At 43.7% G+C, this 23,080-nt stretch overlaps 1 protein-coding gene across 3 annotated transcripts in view; it reads right to left on the bottom strand.

Annotated features, from left to right (window-relative positions):
• The window catches only part of LOC126484646 (uncharacterized), a 64,881-nt gene that overhangs the window by 10,312 nt on the left and 31,489 nt on the right, over positions 1-23,080 (bottom strand). For all 3 annotated transcript variants that reach the window (XR_007587902.1, XM_050108234.1, XM_050108235.1), the window contains exon 3: positions 5,033-5,100. Coding sequence is in view for 2 of the 3 variants with exons in the window: in XM_050108234.1 (XP_049964191.1) it covers positions 5,033-5,100 (68 nt within the window). In the remaining variant the exon portion in view is untranslated. The remainder of the gene's footprint in view (positions 1-5,032; positions 5,101-23,080) is intronic.

The following is a 23,080-nucleotide window of genomic DNA, read 5'->3' as shown; positions in this document are numbered from 1 at the left end:
TTGACAGAAAATCCTAGGAAGTTCTGGTCTTACGTTAAATCAGTAAGTGGCTCGAAACAGCATATCCAGACACTCCGTGATGATGATGGCATTGAAACAGAGGACGACACGTGTAAAGCTGAAATACTAAACACCTTTTTCCAAAGCTGTTTCACAGAGGAAGACCGCACTGCAGTTCCTTCTCTAAATCCTCGCACAAACAAAAAAATGGCTGACATCGAAATAAGTGTACAAGGAATAGAAAAGCAACTGGAATCACTCAACAGAGGAAAGTCCACTGGACCTGACGGGATACCAATTTCATTCTACACGGAGTACGCGAAAGAACTTGCCCCCCTTCTAACAGCCGTGTACTGCAAGTCTCTAGAGGAACGGAAGGTTCCAAATGATTGGAAAAGAGCACAGGTAGTCCCAGTCTTCAAGAAGGGTTGTCGAGCAGATGCGCAAAACTATAGACCTATATCTCTGACGTCGATCTGTTGTAGAATTTTAGAACATGTTTTTTGCTCGAGTATCATGTCGTTTTTGGAAACCCAGAATCTACTCTGTAGGAATCAACATGGATTCTGGAAACAGCGATCGTGTGAGACCCAACTCGCTTTATTTGTTCAAGAGACCCAGAAAATATTAGATACAGGCTCCCAGGCAGATGCTATTTTTCTTGATTTCCGGAAGGCATTCGATACAGTTCTGCACTGTCACCTGATAAACAAAGTAAGAGCCTACGGAATATCAGACCAGCTGTGTGGCTGGATTGAAGAGTTTTTAGCAAACAGAACACAGCATGTTGTTCTCAATGGAGAGACGTCTACAGACATTAAAGTAACCTCTGGTGTGCCACAGGGGAGTGTTATGGGACCATTGCTTTTCACAATATACACTCCTGGAAATGGAAAAAAGAACAAATTGACACCGGTGTGTCAGACTCACCATACTTGCTCCGGACACTGCAAGAGGGCTGTACAAGCAATGATCACACGCACGGCACAGCGGACACACCAGGAACCGCGGTGTTGGCCGTCGAATGGCGCTAGCTGCGCAGCATTTGTGCACCGCCGCCGTCAGTGTCAGCCAGTTTGCCGTGGCATACGGAGCTCCATCGCAGTCTTTAACACTGGTAGCATGCCGCGACAGCGTGAACGTGAACCGTATGTGCAGTTGACGGACTTTGAGCGAGGGCGTATAGTGGGCATGCGGGAGGCCGGGTGGACATACCGCCGAATTGCTCAACACATGGGGTGTGAGGTCTCCACAGTACATCGATGTTGTCGCCAGTGGTCGGCGGAAGGTGCACGTGCCCATCGACCTGGGACCGGACCACAGCAACGCACGGATGCACGCCAAGACCGTAGGATCCTACGCAGTGCTGTAGGGGACCGCACCGCCACTTCCCAGCAAATTAGGGACACTGTTGCTCCTGCTCCTGGGGTATCGGCGAGGACCATTCGCAACCGTCTCCATGAAGCTGGGCTACGGTCCCGCACACCGTTAGGCCGTCTTCCGCTCACGCCCCAACATCGTGCAGCCCGCCTCCAGTGGTGTCGCGACAGGCGTGAATGGAGGGACGAATGGAGACGTGTCGTCTTCAGCGATGAGAGTCACTTCTGCCTTGGTGCCAATGATGGTCGTATGCGTGTTTGGCGCCATGCAGGTGAGCGCCACAATCAGGATTGCGTATGACCGAGGCACACAGGGCCAACACCTGGCATCATGGTGTGGGGAGCGATCTCCTACACTGGCCGTACACCACTGGTGATCGTCGAGGGGACACTGAATAGTGCACAGTACATCCAAACTGTCATCGAACCCATCGTTCTACCATTCCTAGACCGGCAAGGGAACTTGCTGTTCCAACAGGACAATGCACGTCCGCATGTATCCCGTGCCACCCAACGTGCTCTAGAAGGTGTAAGTCAACTACCCTGGCCAGCAAGATCTCCGAATCTGTCCCCCATTGAGCATGTTTGGGACTGGATGAAGCGTCGTCTCACGCGGTCTGCACGTCCAGCACGAACGCTGGTCCAACTGAGGCGCCATGTGGAAATGGCATGGCAAGCCATTCCACAGGACTACATCCAGCATCTCTACGATCGTCTCCATGGGAGAATAGCAGCCTGCATTGCTGCGAAAGGTGGATATACACTGTACTAGTGCCGACATTGTGCATGCTCTGTTGCCTGTGTCTATGTGCCTGTGGTTCTGTCAGTGTGATCATGTGATGTATCTGACCCCAGGAATGTGTCAATAAAGTTTCCCCTTCCTGGGACAATGAATTCACGGTGTTCTTATTTCAATTTCCAGGAGTGTATATAAACAACCTAGTAGATAGTGTCGGAAGTTCCATGTGGCTTTTCACGGATGATGCTGTAGTATACAGAGAAGTTGCAGCATTAGAAAATTGTAGCGAAATGCAGGAAGATCTGCAGCAGATAGGCACTTGGTGCAGGGAGTGGCAACTGACCCTTAACATAGACAAATGTAATGTATTGCGAATACATAGAAAGAGGGATCCTTTATTGTATGATTACATGATAGCGGAACAAACACTGGTAGCAGTTACTTCTGTAAAATATCTGGGAGTATGCGTGCGGAACGATTTGAAGTGGAATGATCATATAAAATTAATTGTTGGTAAGGCGGGTGCCAGGTTGAGATTCATTGGGAGAGTCCTTAGAAAATGTAGTCCATCAACAAAGGAGGTGGCTTACAAAACACTCGTTCAACCTATACTTGAGTATTGCTCATCAGTGTGGGATCCACACCAGATCGGGTTGACGGAGGAGATAGAGAAGATCCAAAGAAGAGCGGCGCATTTCACCACAGGGTTATTTGGTAACTGTGATAGCGTTATGGAGATGTTTAGCAAACTCAAGTGGCAGATTCTGCAAGAGAGGCGCTCTGCATTGCGGTGTAGCTTGCTGTCCAGGTTTTGAAAGGGTGCGTATCTGGATGAGGTGTCGAATATATTGCTGCCCCCTACTTCTACCTCCCGAGGGGATCACGAATGTAAAATTAGAGATATTCGAGCGTGCACGGAGGCTTTCAGACAGTCGTTCTTCCCGCGAACCATACGCGACTGGAACAGAAAAGGGAGGTAATGACAGTGGCACGTAAAGTGCCCTCCACCACACACCGTTGGGTTGCTTGCGGAGTATAAATGTAGATGTAGATGTAGATGTACCATGGTTTAGAGTTCAAGTGTAGTTGATAAACTGGTTTATGTGAACTACAAAAGCAGTTGATAGAATAAGCTGATCATCATCAATATGTGTTTTGACTACTAAATGTGAAATAATCTGAAGTTTAAATCAGTTTAAACCAGTTTTAGAGAATGAGACAGTGAAACGTCAGTGTTATCAAAGAACAGCAGCAATATAAGTGAGCCAGTAACTTCACACATTGAGAGATGATCTGAAACGTCAGGCTTTCAGAACCAAAGGTTCTAAGGAACATTAGATACAAAAAAATTCAGTTTTGGTGAATATATACTGGAAAAGGTTCATTATCGAAAATCAAAATCCAGAGATGTGTAAATTGTGCCTAAGAAACAGATAAAGCATGAAAAGAGTTTGGTAAATGAACTTGGGTTTCCTATTTAAAGTGCAAAAATCAATTGCACACAACCATTTGGATGTTATGCTGGACACGAGCACTCATAACTTTCTTTTGGGAAACTCCAGTCATAGAAAGCATTGTGTGGTCTACTAAGAAGGGAGGTAGTGATATGTGTTCCACTTTTTCACATGATTTCTCTTCATGAACTCATCAGCCATCTTAGATAAGATGAAACATTGCACCAATATTTTCCAGAGGAATTATTTAGTGAATAATTCCATCATTTTCGAAGAAATAGATCACAGTGTCCTTTATTATTTGTATTTGCCACTTGACTTCAGGATTGTACCAATAAACACAAATTTTGTTACCACAGAGACTCTCAAAAGAGAAATGGGTCCCTGCTAATTCTGTTATATCCCTTTTTTTTACTTGCATAAGTAGAAATAGTACGTAGCAGTTTAGTCATAGCTAACTGTTAATACAGCATAGAGGAATACTTTCTCATACCCAGTTTTTTAAAAATTAATTTATACAAGAGGTATTCTGAAAGTAAGGTCTGATTGCCACAAAATGGAAACCACTGTGAAAATCAAAAGTATTCTATTTACAACAGTTAGCTACGACTTCCAGTTGCTTATCTACATAGTTGCAACTCCAACTTAGACATTTGTTGCAGAGTAATACCAACTTTGCAATACACTCGTCATACATGACACCCATAAGTGCTTTCTGTCAAGTCTCTATGCTGGTCTACAGCATGTTTACTGTGCCAAGATGTTGTCTTGAACTGCTGGTTCATGTTAGCAGAGATGAAACTCAGGGGGAGCCACTTATGGGCTATATTGTGGGTGATAAAACACTTCCCTCATGGCCAACCCACATTCCCACCTACATACAGTCCCTGCCCATTTCCTCCTTGCTCACTATTCTGAGATTCCTGTAGGAGGTTGGACATACTTGCGCATCTGCTGTGAAGAAGGTGGATACAATGTCCATCTAGATGAATCAATTATATGAATGTGCCTGAAAGAACAGACACCATGGATTCATATAGCAGATAATTGTCTTGAAGAAGGAAATGCATTACAGTTATTTTATGTGGGCTGCTTAGCTTCAGGTGGAATTTCTCATCAGGCCCTTGTACTTGTCCGGAGACACTATTTTCTAATCATTTTTATGAGCTTACTGTGCACTGAGAACTGAAAAAATAAAAAATAAAAACACTGTCACACGATTGATGGGCATACCAGAGACACTGCCCGACAAATCTGTGCACAGCTTCATATGATTTTCACAGTGGTTTTCATTTTGGGACCAATTGTAACTTACTTTCTGAACAGACTCGATATTTTGGCTCATTTCACACAACCCAACATCCTCATTCCTGATGGGACACATGGAACACAGTCAATGAATGGTTTTCCTTGACCATGTTCACTCCTGTTCACTAAAAATCAAGTGTCTTGAAACTAACCTTGGAATTTGTGTAAAGGGATTTTTTGGCTTTTTCTTCTTCTGGAATGCCATCAACTTCTCAAGTACCTGAAAAGTAAGATGAAAGATACTGAGAGTGTTGCTGCAGATCAAGAGAAATTAAATTTGTATGGTCTTATTTTCAAAAGCTTCAACCTTATATATCTGCAAACTGTATAACATTGTTACAAGGGTGTATGATGATTCATAACTAAAACTGAACATACAAGAGTACTGAGAAGCACCAGCTTTTTCTCACTTAATATTCCTCTTTCCTGATCTAGCTGGTTCAATTTCTTTCTTTGTCACCTACCCGTGGTCTAGGGGTAGTGTCTTTGATTCATAATCAGAAACGTCTTTGGTCCCGGGTTCGATCCCAGCCACTGCCTAAATTTTGATAAATAATCAGCATTGGCGGCCGATGACTTCCGGCATAAGAAGTCAGCCTCATTCTGCCAACGGCCTTGTCAAAGAGGGTGGAGGAGCAGACAGAGGTTCAGGGCACTCTCTTGTCCTAGGGGTGGGAAATTGCCCCTAAAGGCGGAAGAATCAGCAATGATCAACGACATGAGGGTGCAGAAGGCAATGGAAACCACTGCATTAAAGACACATAACGTGCATCCACAGGACATGTGGCCTGTAATTGAAGAAGTGTCATGATGATCTCTCCATTGGCAAAAGATTCCGGAATAGTCCCCCATTCGGATCTCCGGGAGGGGACTGCCAAGGGGGAGGTTACCATGAGAAAAAGATTGAATAATCAACGAAAGGATAACGTTCTATGAGTCGGGGCATGGAATGTCAGAAGCTTGAACGTGGTAGGGAAACTAGAAAATCCGAAAAGGGAAATGCAAAAGCTCAATCTAGATATAGTAGGGGTCAGTGAAGTGAAGTGGAAGGAAGACAAGGATTTCTGGTCAGATGAGTATCGGGTAATATCAACAGCAGCAGAAAATCGTATAACAGGTGTAGGATTCATTATGAATAGGAAGGTAGGGCAGAGGGTGTGTTACTGTGAACAGTTCAGTGACCGGGTTGTTCTAATCAGAATCGACAGCAGACCAACACCGACAACGATAGTTCAGGTATACATGCTGACGTCGCAAGCTGAAGATGAACAGATAGAGAAAGTATATGAGGATATTGACAGGGTAATGCAGTATGTAAAGGGGGACGAAAATCTAATCGTCATGGGCGACTGGAATGCAGTTGTAGGGGAAGGAGTAGAAGAAAAGGTTACAGGAGAATATGGGCTTGGGACAAGGAATGAAAGAGGAGAAAGACTAATTGAGTTCTGCAACAAGTTTCAGCTAGTAATAGTGAATACCCTGTTCAAGAATCACAAGAGGAGGAGGTACACTTGGAAAAGGCCGGGAGATACGGGAAGATTTCAATTAGATTACATCATGGTCAGACAGAGATTCCGAAATCAGATATTGGACTGTAAGGCGTACCCAGGAGCAGATATAGACTCAGATCACAATATAGTAGTGATGAAGAGTAGGCTGAAGTCAAGACATTAGTCAGGAAGAATCAATACGCAAAGAAGTGGGATACAGAAGTACTAAGGAATGACGAGATACGTTTGAAGTTCTCTAACGCTATAGATACAGCAATAAGGAGTAGCGCAGTAGGCAGTACAGTTGAAGAGGAATGGACATCTTTAAAAAGGGCCATCACAGAAGTTGGGAAGGAAAACATAGGTACAAAGAAGGTAGCTGCGAAGAAACCATGGGTAACAGAAGAAATACTTCAGTTGATTGATGAAAGGAGGAAGTACAAACATGTTCCGGGAAGATCAGGAATACAGAAATACAGGTCGCTGAGGAATGAAATAAATAGGAAGTGCAGGGAAGCTAAGACGAAATGGCTGCAGGAAAAATGTGAAGACATCGAAAAGGATATGATTGTCGGATGGAGACTCAGCATACAGGAAAGTTAAAACAACCTTTGGTGACATTAAAAGCAACGGTGGTAACATTGAGAGTGCAACGGGTATTCCACTGTTAAATGCAGAGGAGAGAGCAGATAGGTGGAAAGAATACATTGAAAGCCTCTATGAGGGTGAAGATTTGTCTGATATGATAGAAGAAGAAACAGGAGCTGATTTAGAAGAGATAGGGCATCCAGTATTAGACTCGGAATTTAAAAGAGCTTTGGAGGACTTACGGTCAAATAAGGCAGAAGGGATAGATAACATTCCATCAGAATTTCTAAAATCATTGGGGGAAGTGGCAACAAAATGACTATTCACGTTGGTGTGTAGAATACATGAGTCTGGCGACATACCATCTGACTTTCGGAAAAGCATCATCCACACAAGTCCGAAGACGGCAAGAGCTGACAAATGCGAGAATTATCGCACAATCAGCTTAACAGCTCATGCATTGAAGCTGCTTACAAGAATAATATACAGAAGAATGGAAAAGAAGATTGAGAATGCGCTAGGTGACGATCAGTTTGGCTTTAGGAAAAGTAAAAGGACGAGAGAGGCAATTCTGACGTTACAGCTAATAATGGAAGCAAGGCTAAAGAAAAATCAAGACACTTTCATAGGAAGGTAAGGAATGAGGAGGTTCTATGCAGAATCGGAGAGGAAAGGAATATGTGGAAAACACTGATAAGGAGAAGGGACAGGATGATAGGACATCTGCTAAGACATGAGGGAATGACTTCCATGGTACTAGAGGGAGCTGTAGAGGGGAAAAACTGTAGAGGAAGACAGAGATTGGAATACATCAAGCAAATAATTGAGGACGTAGGTTGCAGGTGCTACTCTGAGATGAAGAGGTTAGCACAGGAAAGGAATTCGTGGCGGGCCGCATCAAACCAGTCAGTAGACTGATGGGGAAAAAAAAAAAAAAAAAAAAAAAAAAAAAAAAAAAAAAAAAAAAAAAAAAAAAAAAAACTTTATTCTGTCATTTTTCCCCACCTTCAGAGAGAAGGAATCTCTAGATGTGAAAGCCAGTAAATGTGAGGATCATGTTATATTTTCCATGCCACCTGACTGGCAGAAGTATATTACTTTACTTCTCATTACTCATAATACCTGTTAAAATATCGTTTAGTAAGAGCAAGAAATAATAGAAATTATTCTTTTAACAATATTTTGTACAACCAAAAAGCCACAGAAAATAGTGTGTAGTATGGAATGCATATGTGGGAGATACAACTGTTCTTCCCAAGTAACATAGTCATACATTTTTCACTTGCCTGTGAATAATCAAAAGCTCATGGGAGAGGGGAAGAAGTAGAGAAGGGGAAAGGACTATGTAGGTGCACTGGTGGGACAGAATCATCATCATCATCATCATCATTTAAGACTGATTGTGCCTTTCAGCATTCAGTCTGGAGCATAGTCCCCCTTATAAAATTCCTCCATGATCCCCTATTCAGTGCTAACATTGGTGCCTCATCTGATGTTAAGCCTATTACTTCAAAATCATTCTTAACCAAATCCAGGTACCTTCTCCTTGGTCTGCCCCGACTCCTCCTACCCTATACTGCTGAACCCATGAGTCTCTTGGGTAACCTTGCTTCTCCCATGTATGTAACATGACCCCACCATCTAAGGCAGTTCGTCCTGACTGCTACATTATAGAGTTCATTCCCAGTTTTTCTTTGATTTCCTCATTGTGGACACCCTCTTGCCATTGTTCCCATCTACTAGTACCTGCAATCATCCTAGCTACTTTCATATCCGTAACCTCAACCTGTTGATAAGGTAACCTGAATCCACCCAGGGACAGAAGGCATGTTTAATACTGGAGTGGGAGTAGTGGCAGTAGAGACAGAGATAGGGAAGTGGAGGACAGGGACTAGCGAAAGTTGAGGCCAGCGGGATTATGGGGATGAAGGATATGTTGTAAGGAGAATTCCCACATTACAATTCAGAAAAGCTGGTGTCAGCGGGAAGAATCTATGTGGCTGAGGCAGTGAAGCATTAAAGAGAAGCACATCATGCTGGGTGTCATGTTCAGCAACTAAGTGGTCCACCTGTCTGCTGGTCATTGTTTGGCAATGGCCTTTCAAGTGGACAGACAGTTTGTTAGTTGTTATGTCCATATAAACTGCAGCTTAGTGGTTGCAGTCAAGTTTGTAGATCACATGGCTGCTTCCACAAGTGAAACTGTGACAGGACTGAAGTAGATGGTAGTGGAAGGATGTATGGGGCATGTCTCGCATCAAGGTCGGTTGCAGGTATATGAGCCATGAGGCAAGGAGCTGAGGATAGGAGTGGAGTGGGGATGGACAAGAATATTGCATAGATTGTTGAAATATCAGTGTGGGAGATGTTGCGAGGACAGTGAGTAGTATATTTATCATTTCAGGACACAATGTGAGATAGTTGTAACCCTGATGAAGACTGTTCCCATTGCTTTATTTTGAATATTACAAGTTTTTGTGGTTACTCTCCTAAAATTAGTTCACAATTTGTTTTTTAGTTGGTGACTGAAATTCATAAGTTTGAATGCAGGGTTTATAGAAGACATTTTAAAAGAATTGCTTCAGTTAACTTTTTCTAGCTGGCCAAATTATTCCATTAATTATTATATCTTTCAGTAGCTTGCTTCACTTCCTGTCAAAGTTCATACATTCAAGTACTGGCTGTTTGCAGTTGATTGCCTCCAGTGCATGTGTACATGATGTCATTGGTCATTCTGAATTGATAATAATAACCCTTCAGTTTTCCATATCCCAATGCTGTGAAGTTAGGAGAGAGGGGTAATTTAATCACCAGTCATTGGTACACTGTTAGAAAATATTCTTTTGTAATGATTACTGTTGTAGTCTGCAGTCATTCTTTCTCTCTTTCTTCAGGAATTGATTTTCATAACATTTGTACTACAGACCTATATCATTGACGTCGGTTTGCAGTAGGGTTTTGGAGCATATACTGTATTCAAACATTATGAATCACCTCGAAGGGAACAATCTATTGATACGTAATCAGCATGGTTTTAGAAAACATCGTTCTTGTGCAACGCAGCTAGCTCTTTATTCGCATGAAGTAATGGCCACTATCAACACGGGATTTCAAGTTGATTCCGTATTTCTAGATTTCCGGAAAGCTTTTGACACCATTCCTCACAAGCGACTTCTAATCTAGCTGCAGGCCTATGGGGTATCGTCTCAGTTGTGCAACTGGATTCATGATTTCCTGTCAGGAAGGTCGCAGTTCGTAGTAATAGACGGCAAATCATCGAGTAAAACTGAAGAGATATCAGGTGTCCCCAGGGAAGCGTCCTGGGACCTCTGCTGTTCCTGATCTATATAAATGACCTGGGTGACAATCTGAGCAGTTCTCTTAGGTTGTTCATAGATGATGCTGTAATTTACCATCTAGTAAGGTTATCCGAAGACCAGTATCAGTTGCAAAGCGATTTAGAAAAGATTGCTGTATGGTGTGGCAGGTGGTAGTTGACGCTAAATAACGAAAAGCATGAGGTAATCCACATGAGCTCCAAAAAAAATCCGTTGGAATTTGATTACTAGATAAATAGTACAATTCTCAAGGCTGTCAATTCAGCTAAGTACCTGGGTGTTAAAATTACGAACAACTTCAGTTGGAAAGACCACATAGATAATATTGTGGGGAGGTGAGCCAAAGGTTTGCAGGACACTTAGAAGATGCAACAAGTCCACTAAAGAGACAGCTTACACTACACTCGTTCGTCCTCTGTTAGAATATTGCTGCGCGGTGTGGAATCCTTACCGGGTGGGATTGACGGAGGACATCAAAAGGGTGCAAAAAGGGGCAGCCCGTTTTGTATTATCACGTAATAGGGGAGAGAGTGTGGCAGATATGATATGCGAATTGGGATGGAAGTCATTACAGCAAAGACTTTTTTTGTCGCGGCGAGATCTATTTACAAAATTTCAGTCACCAACTTTCTCTTCCGAATGCGAAAATATTTTGTTGAGCCCAACCTACATAGGTAGGAATGATCATCAAAATAAAATAAGAGAAATCAGAGCTCAAACAGAAAGGTTTAAGTGTTTGTTTTTCCCGCGCGCTGTTCGGGAGTGGAATGGTAGAGAGATAGTATGATTGTGGTTCGATGAACTCTCTGCCAAGCTCTTAAATGTGAATTGCAGAGTAGTCATGTAGATGTAGATGTAGATTTGAAAGTTTTAGAACATAACTATAGCTAACTTCCTCTCGTCCATCTTTGTTCAGGTTGTCTGCAAATTCATTTCTACAGATATTGTTTTTTATAAAGAACGCTGGCTATTTTTATGAAAATTACTATTCCTGTGCCTGCTCATTCTATAGTTCTATACTCATCAGTGAATACTTCTATCATACATTGCCTCATTACTACTTTATTGGATAATGACAATATCAGTCAGATGAGGCCAGTTTTTATAATGAACGTCACAGTCTAAAGTTTAATTACTATTTCCAGCTTGCATTGCATTGTACTGATCCAGTATTTCCTAATTTTAACATAAGCAAACAACAGTAACAGAAGAAATTGTTGCACACTACTTAAGGGAATGATATGTAATTAGTTCATCATGTGAAGTATTATAAAACATGGCACGCCTGTAAAAGGAGCTATTAAAATATGGGCAAATTGATTAAGAATTTCTAAGTGAATGATACATCAATAATTACTGGAGGCTCAAATGACACTGATAAGCAATTGAAACAGTTTCAAAGGAACAAGACAGATTCTCTGTAATGCATACTGAAACTGGCATGAACATAATAATTCATGCAGTACCTGTTAGACATGACACCCAAGGCCAGACTAGAAAAATAAAGACTGTGTATTACTTCATGATAGAAAAAAATCAATATTACTACAAATGTGAATTTTGTTCCTCTAAACAGACAAGGAAAGATGCACAACTGAAATAGGGTTGTCTCTTTCATACTTCTGATGAAAGTAAAAATGCCAACAACAGTACCAGTAATAAAATACACAAATGGACAAATAAGTGACTATCCTGAAATGAAAGGAACAAACTGATAACAATGGACTACTATGTGAGCAGAAACATGCGTAATTGAAGAAACAGCAACATGCCTGGCAAGCTGAATTTTAAACCTAAAAATACAGTAACAAGGCAGTTATTAAAAGACAGATTGGTAAACAAGGTCACTAATAAAGTGCCACAACAAAGCAAGAGTACAGGTTTACAAATAACTATGGAAGGGTGAGGAAACAAGAACAAAAAAGAAAAAGCAAATATAAACAAACTGAATTTAAAATAATAGTATGCTATGCTGCAAATGTGACACAAAACTACTAAGATATGAATGGGCCCAATCTAAAAGTTTATCACCATAATGTACAATCCCAATCCCTGCATAATAAGACCGATGAAACTAATATATTGCTAACACATGAGCTACATGATATCCCAGTAACATGCAATTCTGAGCCCTGGTGTAAACCTAAATTAATATGACATACAAAAATAACAAGCAGGATGGTGTAGTGAATTACACAAAGGAAAATCTACATTTTACTGCCATACCCAACTCAACTTGAAAGAATGCCAAAAAGAACTATGAGACTGCAGCTATAAAAATTACTAAGTAGAACTCGACAGTATAATTACAGTACAGAAGGTTCTGGCAGAATGTAAATACTTTAGGAGTAAAGTGCTCCCCCCTCCTGTGTACCTTCATTGTGCTGGTTCCATGGAATTGCAATTTTGCAGGTGGACTGTGGTGCAGGATTGTGTTGGATGGTGTCAGTGGAGGGAGAAAGAGATGGGAAGCAGGAGAAGGGATTGGGGACATGTAGCTAGGGGCTCAGAGAAAGGCAGAGGATGTCACCTCCTGAACGTTGACCTCCACTTCTCTGATGGCTCAATTCATAATCCTGTTCATATTAGCCCACTAACCACCAATACTACCTGGATTCTGACAGCTGTTACCCTTGTAAACCAAGAAAAGTGCTCCCGCACAGCCCAGCCACCAGTTGACAGCATATCTGCAGTGATGAGAATTCCCTTGCTCAGTATGCTGAAGGTCTCACAAAGGCATCACAGACAGACACTATCCTGCATCACAACCTCAAATACCCCTAATCCTCCCATCTACTCCAAGAATCATCTGCAAAGGAGCACTCCCCTCTTCAGGCAATACCATTCTGGGGTGGAGCAACAGAATCACGTACTTGTCCAGAGTTTTGATTTTCTATCATCATGTCTGGAACCGAGGAACATCCTACCCACAATTCTACCAACCCCTCCTAAAGTGGTACTTCATTGCCCTCCCAACCTGTACATCATCCTGGTCCATCCCTATGCCATTCCCACACCCACCTCCTTGCAACAGGGCCATATCCCTGTGGAAGACCTTCACGCATGTCCTGCTTAGTTCACTTATCCAGCACATCCCACTCCAGACCCATCAAAGGCTTATCCTATCCCATCAGAGGCAGGGCCAGCAGTGAAAGCAGCCACATCAGTCATCAGCTCTGCTGCAATTTCTGCACAGTACTTTATGAGAGCATGAGCACCAACCTGCTGTCCACCAGAATGAATGGCTATCCCCTGCTGTGGCCAAGAACAGAGTCAACTATGTGGCACAAACATGACAACATGCTGCTGAGCACAACATGCTTCAGTTCAATGGCTGCTTTACAACCTGTGCCATGTAGATCCTTCCCTCCAGCACCACCTCTTCTGAACTTTCCATTGTTTGATTTTGTCTACCATTTTTCTTCAATCCCACAACTCTGTGATGATTTCCTTTGTTGCTATTCTCTGCAGCATTAATCTTCTCAGTGCTTTTACTTTGGCTTCTTTCCTGTTTTTTTTTTCACCACTTTTCAAACTACACACACTTCCAGTTCCTTATATTCTTGATAATCCAGCCTGGAATTCTTTATAGTGTTGATATTCTTATGCATTTGGGAGTTATTGTTGCAACACATTCTTTGTTCCTGTAATCCTCCTAACTTAAATCTCTGCTAAACCACCATTTCCATCCTCTCTACCTAATAGTTCCCCTCCTCTCTACTGCTGACTCCTCCGAATACACCCCTACATGTCATCCACATACCACACCACACAAACTCTAGTGTCCGTGTTCAATCTGTTCATTTGCCACTCTTCCCAAATAGAATCTTTCAACCCAGTTCACCAGCCAAATTGTAATCCTGGCATTGTGTGTCTAACTGGCATAATGTGGGTGTACAGGTATGTGTGTGTGTGTGTGTGTGTGTGTTTGTGTGTGTGTGCACAAAATCCATTTGAACTAAAACACCACCACTCATGAAGAAGCAGAAGCACTGAGTCCTTGATAGCTTCTGGATTAATCCTTTTTTGAACTCAAATAACACATGGTGAGTAGAAGGAGAAAGAGGCAAGAGGCAGGGAGAGGGAAAGGCCATGGGTGGCTAGTAGTTTGGAGGCAGCCAGTTTGCCAGCTAGGAATGTGAGAGGGAGAGGTGGCAGGTAAACATGTTAGGCACCTGATGCACAGTTGTTAGAGCCTTGTAGAGTGGCGCACACTGATGGTGACATGGGAGTGGGGTGATGTGACAGAAGAATGGGAAACTGTTGGGTGGACAGTGTGGAGACAGTAGGCTACTGGGCATTGAGGCGAGGATGGTTGGGGGAGCAAAGGGTGTGTTGCAAGGATAGCTCCCATCTGCATAGTTCAGAGAAGCTTGTGGTGAAGGGAAGAATGTTGATGGCCAGGTAGTGAAGCAGCCATTGAGGTTGAGTATGTTATTCTCAGTTAAATGTTGTGTCGCTGGGTGGTCAACTTTGTTCTTGGCAACAGTTTGGTGGTGGCCATTCATCCTGATGGACAGGTGGTGTGTAGTCATATCAACATTAAAAGTTGTCCAGTGTTTGCAGCAGAGTTGGTATATGACTTGGCTGCTTTCACAGATGGCCCAGCCTCTGGAGGGGTAGAATAATCCTGTGACACCTCTCCAGGGGACACCACCTTGACGAAGCACTATCCTGAGGGTGGAGATGCTTGCGTATCCCTGTGAAGCTGAGGGCTATGCCAAAGGCAGAGGACCTATTGCCTCAGCTGATGGATCAGATTAAGAGTGTCCCACTATGTCCCATCTTCCCTATCCACTCCTACTCCTTACCCAATTCTCTGTCCCAACCCAAGGTGTGATGCGATCCATGTTGAGGGTGCACATGTTGAGGGTGCATGTCACATGGGAGGATGTGTCATAAACAGAGCCTCAGGGATACTGGGTGACCTCCCTGAATAAGTAGCCTTAACCGTGCAGGGTATTCCTGGTGTGGGCCGTGTAGATCCCCAAATCTTGTGGGATCAATATGGACACGACTTAAGAAAATAAATTAAAACAAACTGAGGGGCAAACTGAGACCTCAGACACCCAAACATCGGGGTCAGGACTGATGGAAGGCATTCCCACTAATGAATCAGGGTATAGACCTGAGCCAGAAGTGGGTACTGTAACCGAGAAGTTGGACCAGATCAAGATTAAAGCCTTGTCGGGGTCCAGAGGAGGAAACTACTTAGGGAACAGAGAAAATGGGAAGGAAAGAAAGGCTTCCTAAAGACAAGTGGAGGGAATTAAAGGGGCTTGAACCCTAAGAAAAAACTGTCTCAGGTTGAAGGGGATACACAGACCCTCACAATGAAGAAGACAGGCAACAAGAGGATAAGGAGGAATCTGACTCCTTCCTCCATGGATAAGCAAGCCCAGAAAAAACCGAGGCAAGAAATAGGGAAACACACCTATAGTACTGCAGTCTTGGATTTTAAGAAGGCAGTTATCCAGGAAGGCTATCCAATGGTAGCCATCACCTCACAGCAAGAGGAACTCGTACAGATGGCCCTCTTTGAAAAGACTGGGAGGGGGACACTGGTCCAGGACCCAACTTCAGGAGGGTCTATCTAGATCGTGGTGCCCTCATTTTTGTCTGTGAGGGGGTGCACATGATGGAATGGCTTAAGGACAAGGTGACCATGATATCCCTGTGGGAAGATGCAAAGCTACTGGTCAAGATGGCAGCGGAGCTTCTTAAGACCACAAAGGTATCAATATGGGTACCAGAGATCCTTAAGGATGTCTCCCCTAAGACTCTGTTCGAGAAAATAGGGGCCCAGAACCCAAAAGTCTCAACAGAAGACTGGAGAGTGATCAACCAGAAGGTCGTACTGGAAGAATGAACCCTGGTGGTGGAGGTCGGAGAGAAGTCCCTGAAGGCAATGCAAGAGCAAGACCTGAAATTGTTTTTAGGGTTCTCGCAGGCCACTCTCAGGGTTATCAAAGACCTCAAAGGCAATGATGGCAGCAAGACAGAGACTGGAGGTGCTGCAGATTAATCTTCAGCACAGTAAAGGGGCCTCTGCTGCCCTGAGCCACTGCCTGGGGAGGCAGGAAGTGGACGTGACCCTGATACAAGAACCCTACTTATATAAAGAGAGTGTAAACGGCTTCAGTGGCACTGGAGGTGAGCTGATTTATGCTAGAAATCTAAGGAACTCCAGAACATTCATCTATGTAAGAAATGGAATTTCTTTGATGCAAATGATGGATTTCTACTCCAGGGACCTAGTGACCATTAGAATGCAACAATGTGAGGAAGGTATCATGAGGGAAATTGTTTTGGCCTCAGCATACGTTCCTTATGAAGAGAGCTCTCCTCCTCTTCTTCCTCGTTTGGAGGTGAGGAGACTGGTACAAGCTTGCCATTGGCAAGGTGACCAACTGTTGATGGGATGTGACGCCAATGCCCACAACCTAGTATGGGGCAGCAAGGACACCAACACACCTTCTTGAATTTCTTTTAGCTAACAACTTGGAGGTCCTGATTAAGGGCAATGAACCTACATTCAGGAATAGCACAAGGGAAGAAATAATTGACATAACCTTTGGTTCTATGATGATGGGCAGCTATGTCAAACAATGGCATGTGGTGTTAGAGCCACCCTCATTGGGCCACATGTATATTAAATTCAAGGTTGAAATGGGTATCAGACAGACCATGACCTATAGGAATCCCAGGAAAACAGACTGGGAGACATATAGGAGCAACCTTGAGTTAGGCTTATCAGAAATTAAAACCTCGATAAGGAATCCAGTAGAGTTTGAGGAAGTAGCAGAGGCTGTTACCTGTGCCTTAGTGACCTCATATCAGGACAGCTGCACAATCACCAAGAAGTGCACAAATAGGCATGTGCCTTGGTAGAATAATAACTTGGAAAAGCAAAGAAAACAGGTACGAAGACTGTTTAACCTTACAAGACGTAAAGGACAATGGGCAACATATCGTGAGGCCCTTGTCAACTGCAACTTTGCAATCAGACAAGCAAAGGAGGCGTCCTGGAAGGCATTCTGTGAGGAGGTGGACAGCATGTCTGCTCAAGCCACACTTTACGGAATCCTCACTAGAGTACCAACCAATCCTGGAGGTACATTGAGGAAGAAGGATGGGCAATATATGAAGACAGCACATGAGATGCTGGAATTGCTCCTCAAAACTCACTTTCCTCAATATGCTCTGCTGGACAACACAGACCAGAATGAGATCCTGGAGACACAATGGTTCTCAGCCACTCGAAGAGAGGACTGGGATTCGGCCAAGGAGTGTGTGGACTTCATTAAATTCAATGGATGGTGGGAACATTCCAACTGTTCAAGTCACCTGGCCCAGATGGAATCTTTCCAGCTCTCCTGCAACAGGCAGGAGAGAATCTCATAAGAGTCCTATGCAGGTTATTCAGGGTTAGCCTGGCAGCAGGAATCATTCCCAATGCTTGGAGGGCAGTGAAGGTTGTCTTCATTCCAAAGCCAGGGAGAATCGGTCACACCAAGGCCAAGGATATGAGAACAATCAGTCTGTTCTCCTTCATTCTCAAAACATTGGAAAAACTGGTTAATGTATATGTTGGGGGCAGGAGGCTAATTAGGGCCCCCCTACATTCAGACCAACACACATATCAACCAGGTAAGTCATGTGAGATAGCTCTCCATCAACTTGTTGGGAGGGTGGAGAAAGTACTTCATTTCCAAGAAATAGTGCTCTGCATCTTCCTGGATACAGAGGGGACCTTCAGTAACATGACCTTCGATTCCAAGGTAAGGGCAGCAGAGGTGCATGACCTATGGACCACTATATGTAGGTGGACCAGGGCCATTCTTAGTGGAAGGCAGGTAGAGGCTACAATGATGAATGAAAAGATGCTAATTAATACCGCTAGAGGTTGCCCCCAAGAGGAGTTCTGTCCCCTTTATTGTGGAATCTAGTGGTGAACAAATTAATGAGGAACTGAATTCCAGACAATGCTTCTGCCAAGAACTGTGTCATAGTAATACTTGGCAAATTTACTGACACAGTTAGAAATATGGCAGGAGGAGGATTGGACACTGTGCAAGACTGGTGCATTAAACAGGATCTAAGGGTTAATCCTAAGAAGACTGTTGTATTGCCATTTATGAAGAGGCATATCCAACACTCAAGTTGGAATCTAAAGCTCTTCGATGAAACTCTGCCAGTGAAGAGGATAGTGAAGTATCTAGGGGTAGCCTTAGATGAGAAACTAACAAGGACCCTTCACATTAAGAGCATCTGCTCCGTGGTGAAAAGTACTCTAGCAAGTACCAGAAGGGTTTGTGGTAAAAACTGGGGCCTAAGCCCAAGAGGTATGCACTGGATATACACCACGGTGGTTAGACCTAGGATCTCCTACGGGGCCGTAGTGTGGTGGAAGAAGGTAGAACAGCAGATTGTAGCTAAGGAGCTTGCTAAGGTGCAGAGACTGGCCTGCTTAACCATAACAGGAGGAATTAGCAGCACACCAACTGCTGGAATGGGAGTCATGCTGAACATGCCTCCACTACACCTTTGGTCAAGATGGAGGCAGCAGCTGGGGCATACAGACTTAAACCTGGTAAAAACTGGATCTCATCGGAATATCCAGAATCACACAATAAGATAGTGAGTGAAGTAAATACAGGAATGTCTGGAGAAATGCCAGCCAACTATATAATAACTCCCAACTGCTTCAACAAGCCTTACAATATAATAACTGGAAGCAGGGAGCAGTGGGAATTCATGCTCAGTTATCAAGATCCCCTTATAACCACTCAAATCACCTAACACTTTCACTAGTCCATTTTCTGCATCATTTCCTGTTTCCCCAACACCTTCTCTACCCTAATGGACACTTGCTCCATCTATCTGCACCAGTTCAGAAAAGTATCCCCTTCCCTTTATTTGACTATAACCCAGACCCACATCCTGTTCATTAAATGCTGCCTAAGACTGGAATCCCTTCCCCCCTCCACCAATAGCCTAACCATAAAAATCTCCTTCTTTGGATCCCACACTCCTTTCATAACGACCATCAACTTTTTAGATTTTGCCAGTTCCTGCCCTTCACAAATGTGGTACAGTAGAAATAATTTTCCACGGTACAGGCACTCCAGCACCACCTCCGCTCCCTCCACAAGATATTGTTAGTGTGCAGTCCTTACCACATACACCACATCTCCAAAACTGAAACCCTTGCACTCCAAAACCTGGAGGAGCATCCTAGACATCACCTCCCTAAATAATTGTCCAACCTGTTGACAACCTACTGCTGCCTTGGGGGCACCGCTATCCATCAACACCCAGCCTACTCACAGTGAACCCCCTTGTCATCCACTCATAGCATCCAGACCTTGCCTAGATAACCTTTTCAATTTACCATATGCTCCTAAAACCCTCTCTCAATGCTCCACAAAATTCAGAATCCAAGCAAACCCAGAAAACTGTTGTTAACCTTTACACCAAAACCCTGAGTCCCATAGAAGCTTCAGTTCTATCCAAAGGAATCACTTTCAGCTTCACACCCAAGTTTAATCATGTTGGACTTGTCAAAGACCTAGTCTCCTTCGCCCAATCCCAACAGGGGAAACACTGCTTTGCCACCAGTCCTTCCAATCAAAGTCTGCCTAATCCCAACACTGAACCTTGTCTCTCCCAGTTCATATCACAGTCCAATTTGACCCTCCCCTGCCCCCCCCCCCCCCTTCCCATCCACCGGCCCCTTGTCATCTTCCGTGAATTCCTTACGTCCAACTTGACATCACCATCCTTCCCTGGGTCCATTCCTAAGGACACTAAACTTTTAGCAAAAGAAAGGACAGCCATACACATGCTAAAAACATATTCTGACATAATCACCCTCCCTCCAGACAAGTTTCAACCACTGTCATGAAGAGTCACAGTGGCTATTGACAGAAGGCCTGCCAGCTGTATACGTCCTCCACCTACAAGCTCTGCCATAGTGATCCCATCCCAGAACTATAACATAATCCCCAGTAATTCTTGAGAACATTTCTCATGGAGAAATTGTTTATGTTCACTTTCAAGTCCATCTCCATCCTCACCCTGATGTCACCCCACACACCCATCTTCTCCATCCCCCAAAATCGAGAAACCTAACAATCTTGGACGATCCGTTATAGCTGGTTATTGTACTCTGGCTGAAAGAATTCCCACCCTTGTTGACCAACATCTCCAAGCAACTGCCCAAAACCTAACCCCACACATCAAAGATACTTACCAATTTCTTCATAGACGCTGCATCTCCTGGATACCTACTAATCAATGTTGATGTCACCTTCCTTTACGGAACATCCCTTATACCCATGGCCTACTAGCTACTATTGAACACTACCTCTCCTGATGTCATTCAATCTCCAGAACCACCATCTCATTCCTCATACACCTCAACAACTACACATTTCCTTTGAAGGGAAGGTATACAGACAACTCTATGGCACAGCCATGGGCAGCTGCATGGCACCCTCATATGTCAAGCCGTTTATGGGTCATCTAGAAGAGATCTTCCTCACCTCTCAAAATTCCCAACACTTAGTCTCTTTAAGGTTTAACAACCCCCCCCCCCCCCCCCCCCCCGATACCTTTATGATCTTCATTCCAGACCAAGACACGCTATCCTTGTTCCATCACAAAATCACTGTCTTTTTCCTTTGCTACACCTCATCCTCCTCAATCCAGTGTACCACCTTCCTGGACATCAACCTCCACCTTTCTGATAGTGCCATCCACGTCGCTGTCCACATTAAATCCACTAACCGCCAACAGTACCTGGATCTTGACGGCTTCCATCCCTTCTGCAGCAAAAAGTCCCTCCCATACAACCTAGGTATCTCACGGATGACATATCTGTAGTGATGAGAACTCTGTTGCCCAGTATCCTGAAAGTCTGATGAAGGCCTTCACATTATACCAGAATTTTCCTGCAACATGAATACCCAATCTAATAAATGTAAAATAAGCACACGTAGTAGGTCAATGTACAGGAGCACAGCCACATAGGATGAAGTAACAAAAGGATCCAAAAGCTCCAACTCTGCAGTCACTGATGGTGTCCCTCCCGCATTCTTAAAGAAGAGTGCTGTAAGCCTAGGTGTAATATATATATATATATATATATATATATATATATATATATATATATATATATATATATATATATATATATATATATATATATATATATATATATATATATATTTTAAAGAAAGTTATGAAACAAATACTAAAAAAGAGATAGAGGGGCTGGCCAGTACTTACCTCAGCTCAGTACAGCCGATAGATACACATAAAACAGAACCAAAAATTTACGTTCCTAGCTTTCGGAACAAATGTTCCTTCATCGGGGAGGAGAGAGGGGAAAGAAAGGGAAGAAGGGAAAGGAGATTCAGTTACTCACAACCCAGGTTATGAAGCAACAGGGAAAGAAAATAGGGAGGGTAGCAAGGATGGAGGCATGGTTGTCAGAGGGAAGCCAAAGATATTCTACTGTAAGTACTGTGCCAGCTTCAAACCAAAGAGGATGCCTACAGAAGTAAAGAGGTATATAGTATAAAGATAAACACAACTATGTAGGATGAAAAGATGTGTGAATGGCTAAAGAGGAAAGGGAAAGAGGATAAGACTGTAGAGTAAATGGGAGTGAGGTTGTTTAACGTAGGTTCAGTCCAGGGGGATGACGGGATGAAAGGATGTGTTGGAGTGCAAGTTCGCATCTCCACAGTTCAGAGGGACTGGTGTTGGGTGGGAGAAGCCAAATGGCACATACGGTGTAGCAGGTTCCTAGGTCCCTAGAATTATGCTGGAGGGCATGCTCCACTACTGGGTACTGGGCATCTCCTAGGCGGACAGTTCGTCTGTGTCCGTTCATGTGCTAAGCCAGTTTAGTTGTTGTCATGCCGATGTAAAAGGCTGTGCAGTGCAGGCATGTCAGTTGATAAATGACGTGTAGTTTCACACGTGGCCCTGCCTTGAATTGCGTATGTTTTACCAGTAACGGGGCTGGAGTAGGTGGTTGTGGGTGGATGCATGGGGCAGGTTTTGCAGCGGGGTCAGTTACAGGGGTAGGAACTGCTGGGTAGAGAAGGTAGTCTGGGAATATTGTAGAGTTTAACAAGGATGTTATGGAGGTTAGGGGGGCGACGAAAAGCAACTCTGCATGGTGTGGGGAGAATTTTGTCAAGGGATGATCTCATTTCAGGGGTTGACTTGAGAAAGTCATATCCTTGGCGGAGTAATTTGTTGATGTTTTTGAGGCCAGGATAATATTGGGTGACAAGGGGGATGCTTCTGTGTGGTCTGGGGGTAGGAACATTGTTGTTGGACGGGGAGGAATGTATTGCTCGGGAAATCTGTTTGTGGACAAGGTCTGCAGGATAGTTGCGGGAGAGGAAAGCACTGGTAAGGTTATTGGTGTAATTGTTGAGGGATTCGTCACTGGAGCAGATACATTTGCCATGAATACCTAGGCTGTAGGGAAGGGAGCGTTTGATGTGGAAAGGATGGCAGCTATCAAAGTGAAGGTATTGTTGTTTGTTTGTGGGTTTGATATGGACAGAGGTGTGGATGTGAGCTTCAACAAGATGAAGGTCAACATCCAGGAAGGTGGCTTGGGTTTTGGAGAAGGACCAGGTGAAATTCAGATTCGAAAAGGAGTTGAGGTTATGGAGGAAATTAAGGAGTGTTTCTTCACCATGAGTCCAGACCACAAAGATGTCATCTATAAACCTATACCAGGCCAGGGGAAGCAGTT

Source organism: Schistocerca serialis, chromosome 6 (genome assembly GCF_023864345.2).
Source record: "Schistocerca serialis cubense isolate TAMUIC-IGC-003099 chromosome 6, iqSchSeri2.2, whole genome shotgun sequence".
NCBI classification, from domain to species: domain Eukaryota; kingdom Metazoa; phylum Arthropoda; class Insecta; order Orthoptera; family Acrididae; genus Schistocerca; species Schistocerca serialis.
Note: the sequence above shows the minus strand (reverse complement) of the source record. Positions and strands in the feature narration are given on the sequence as shown.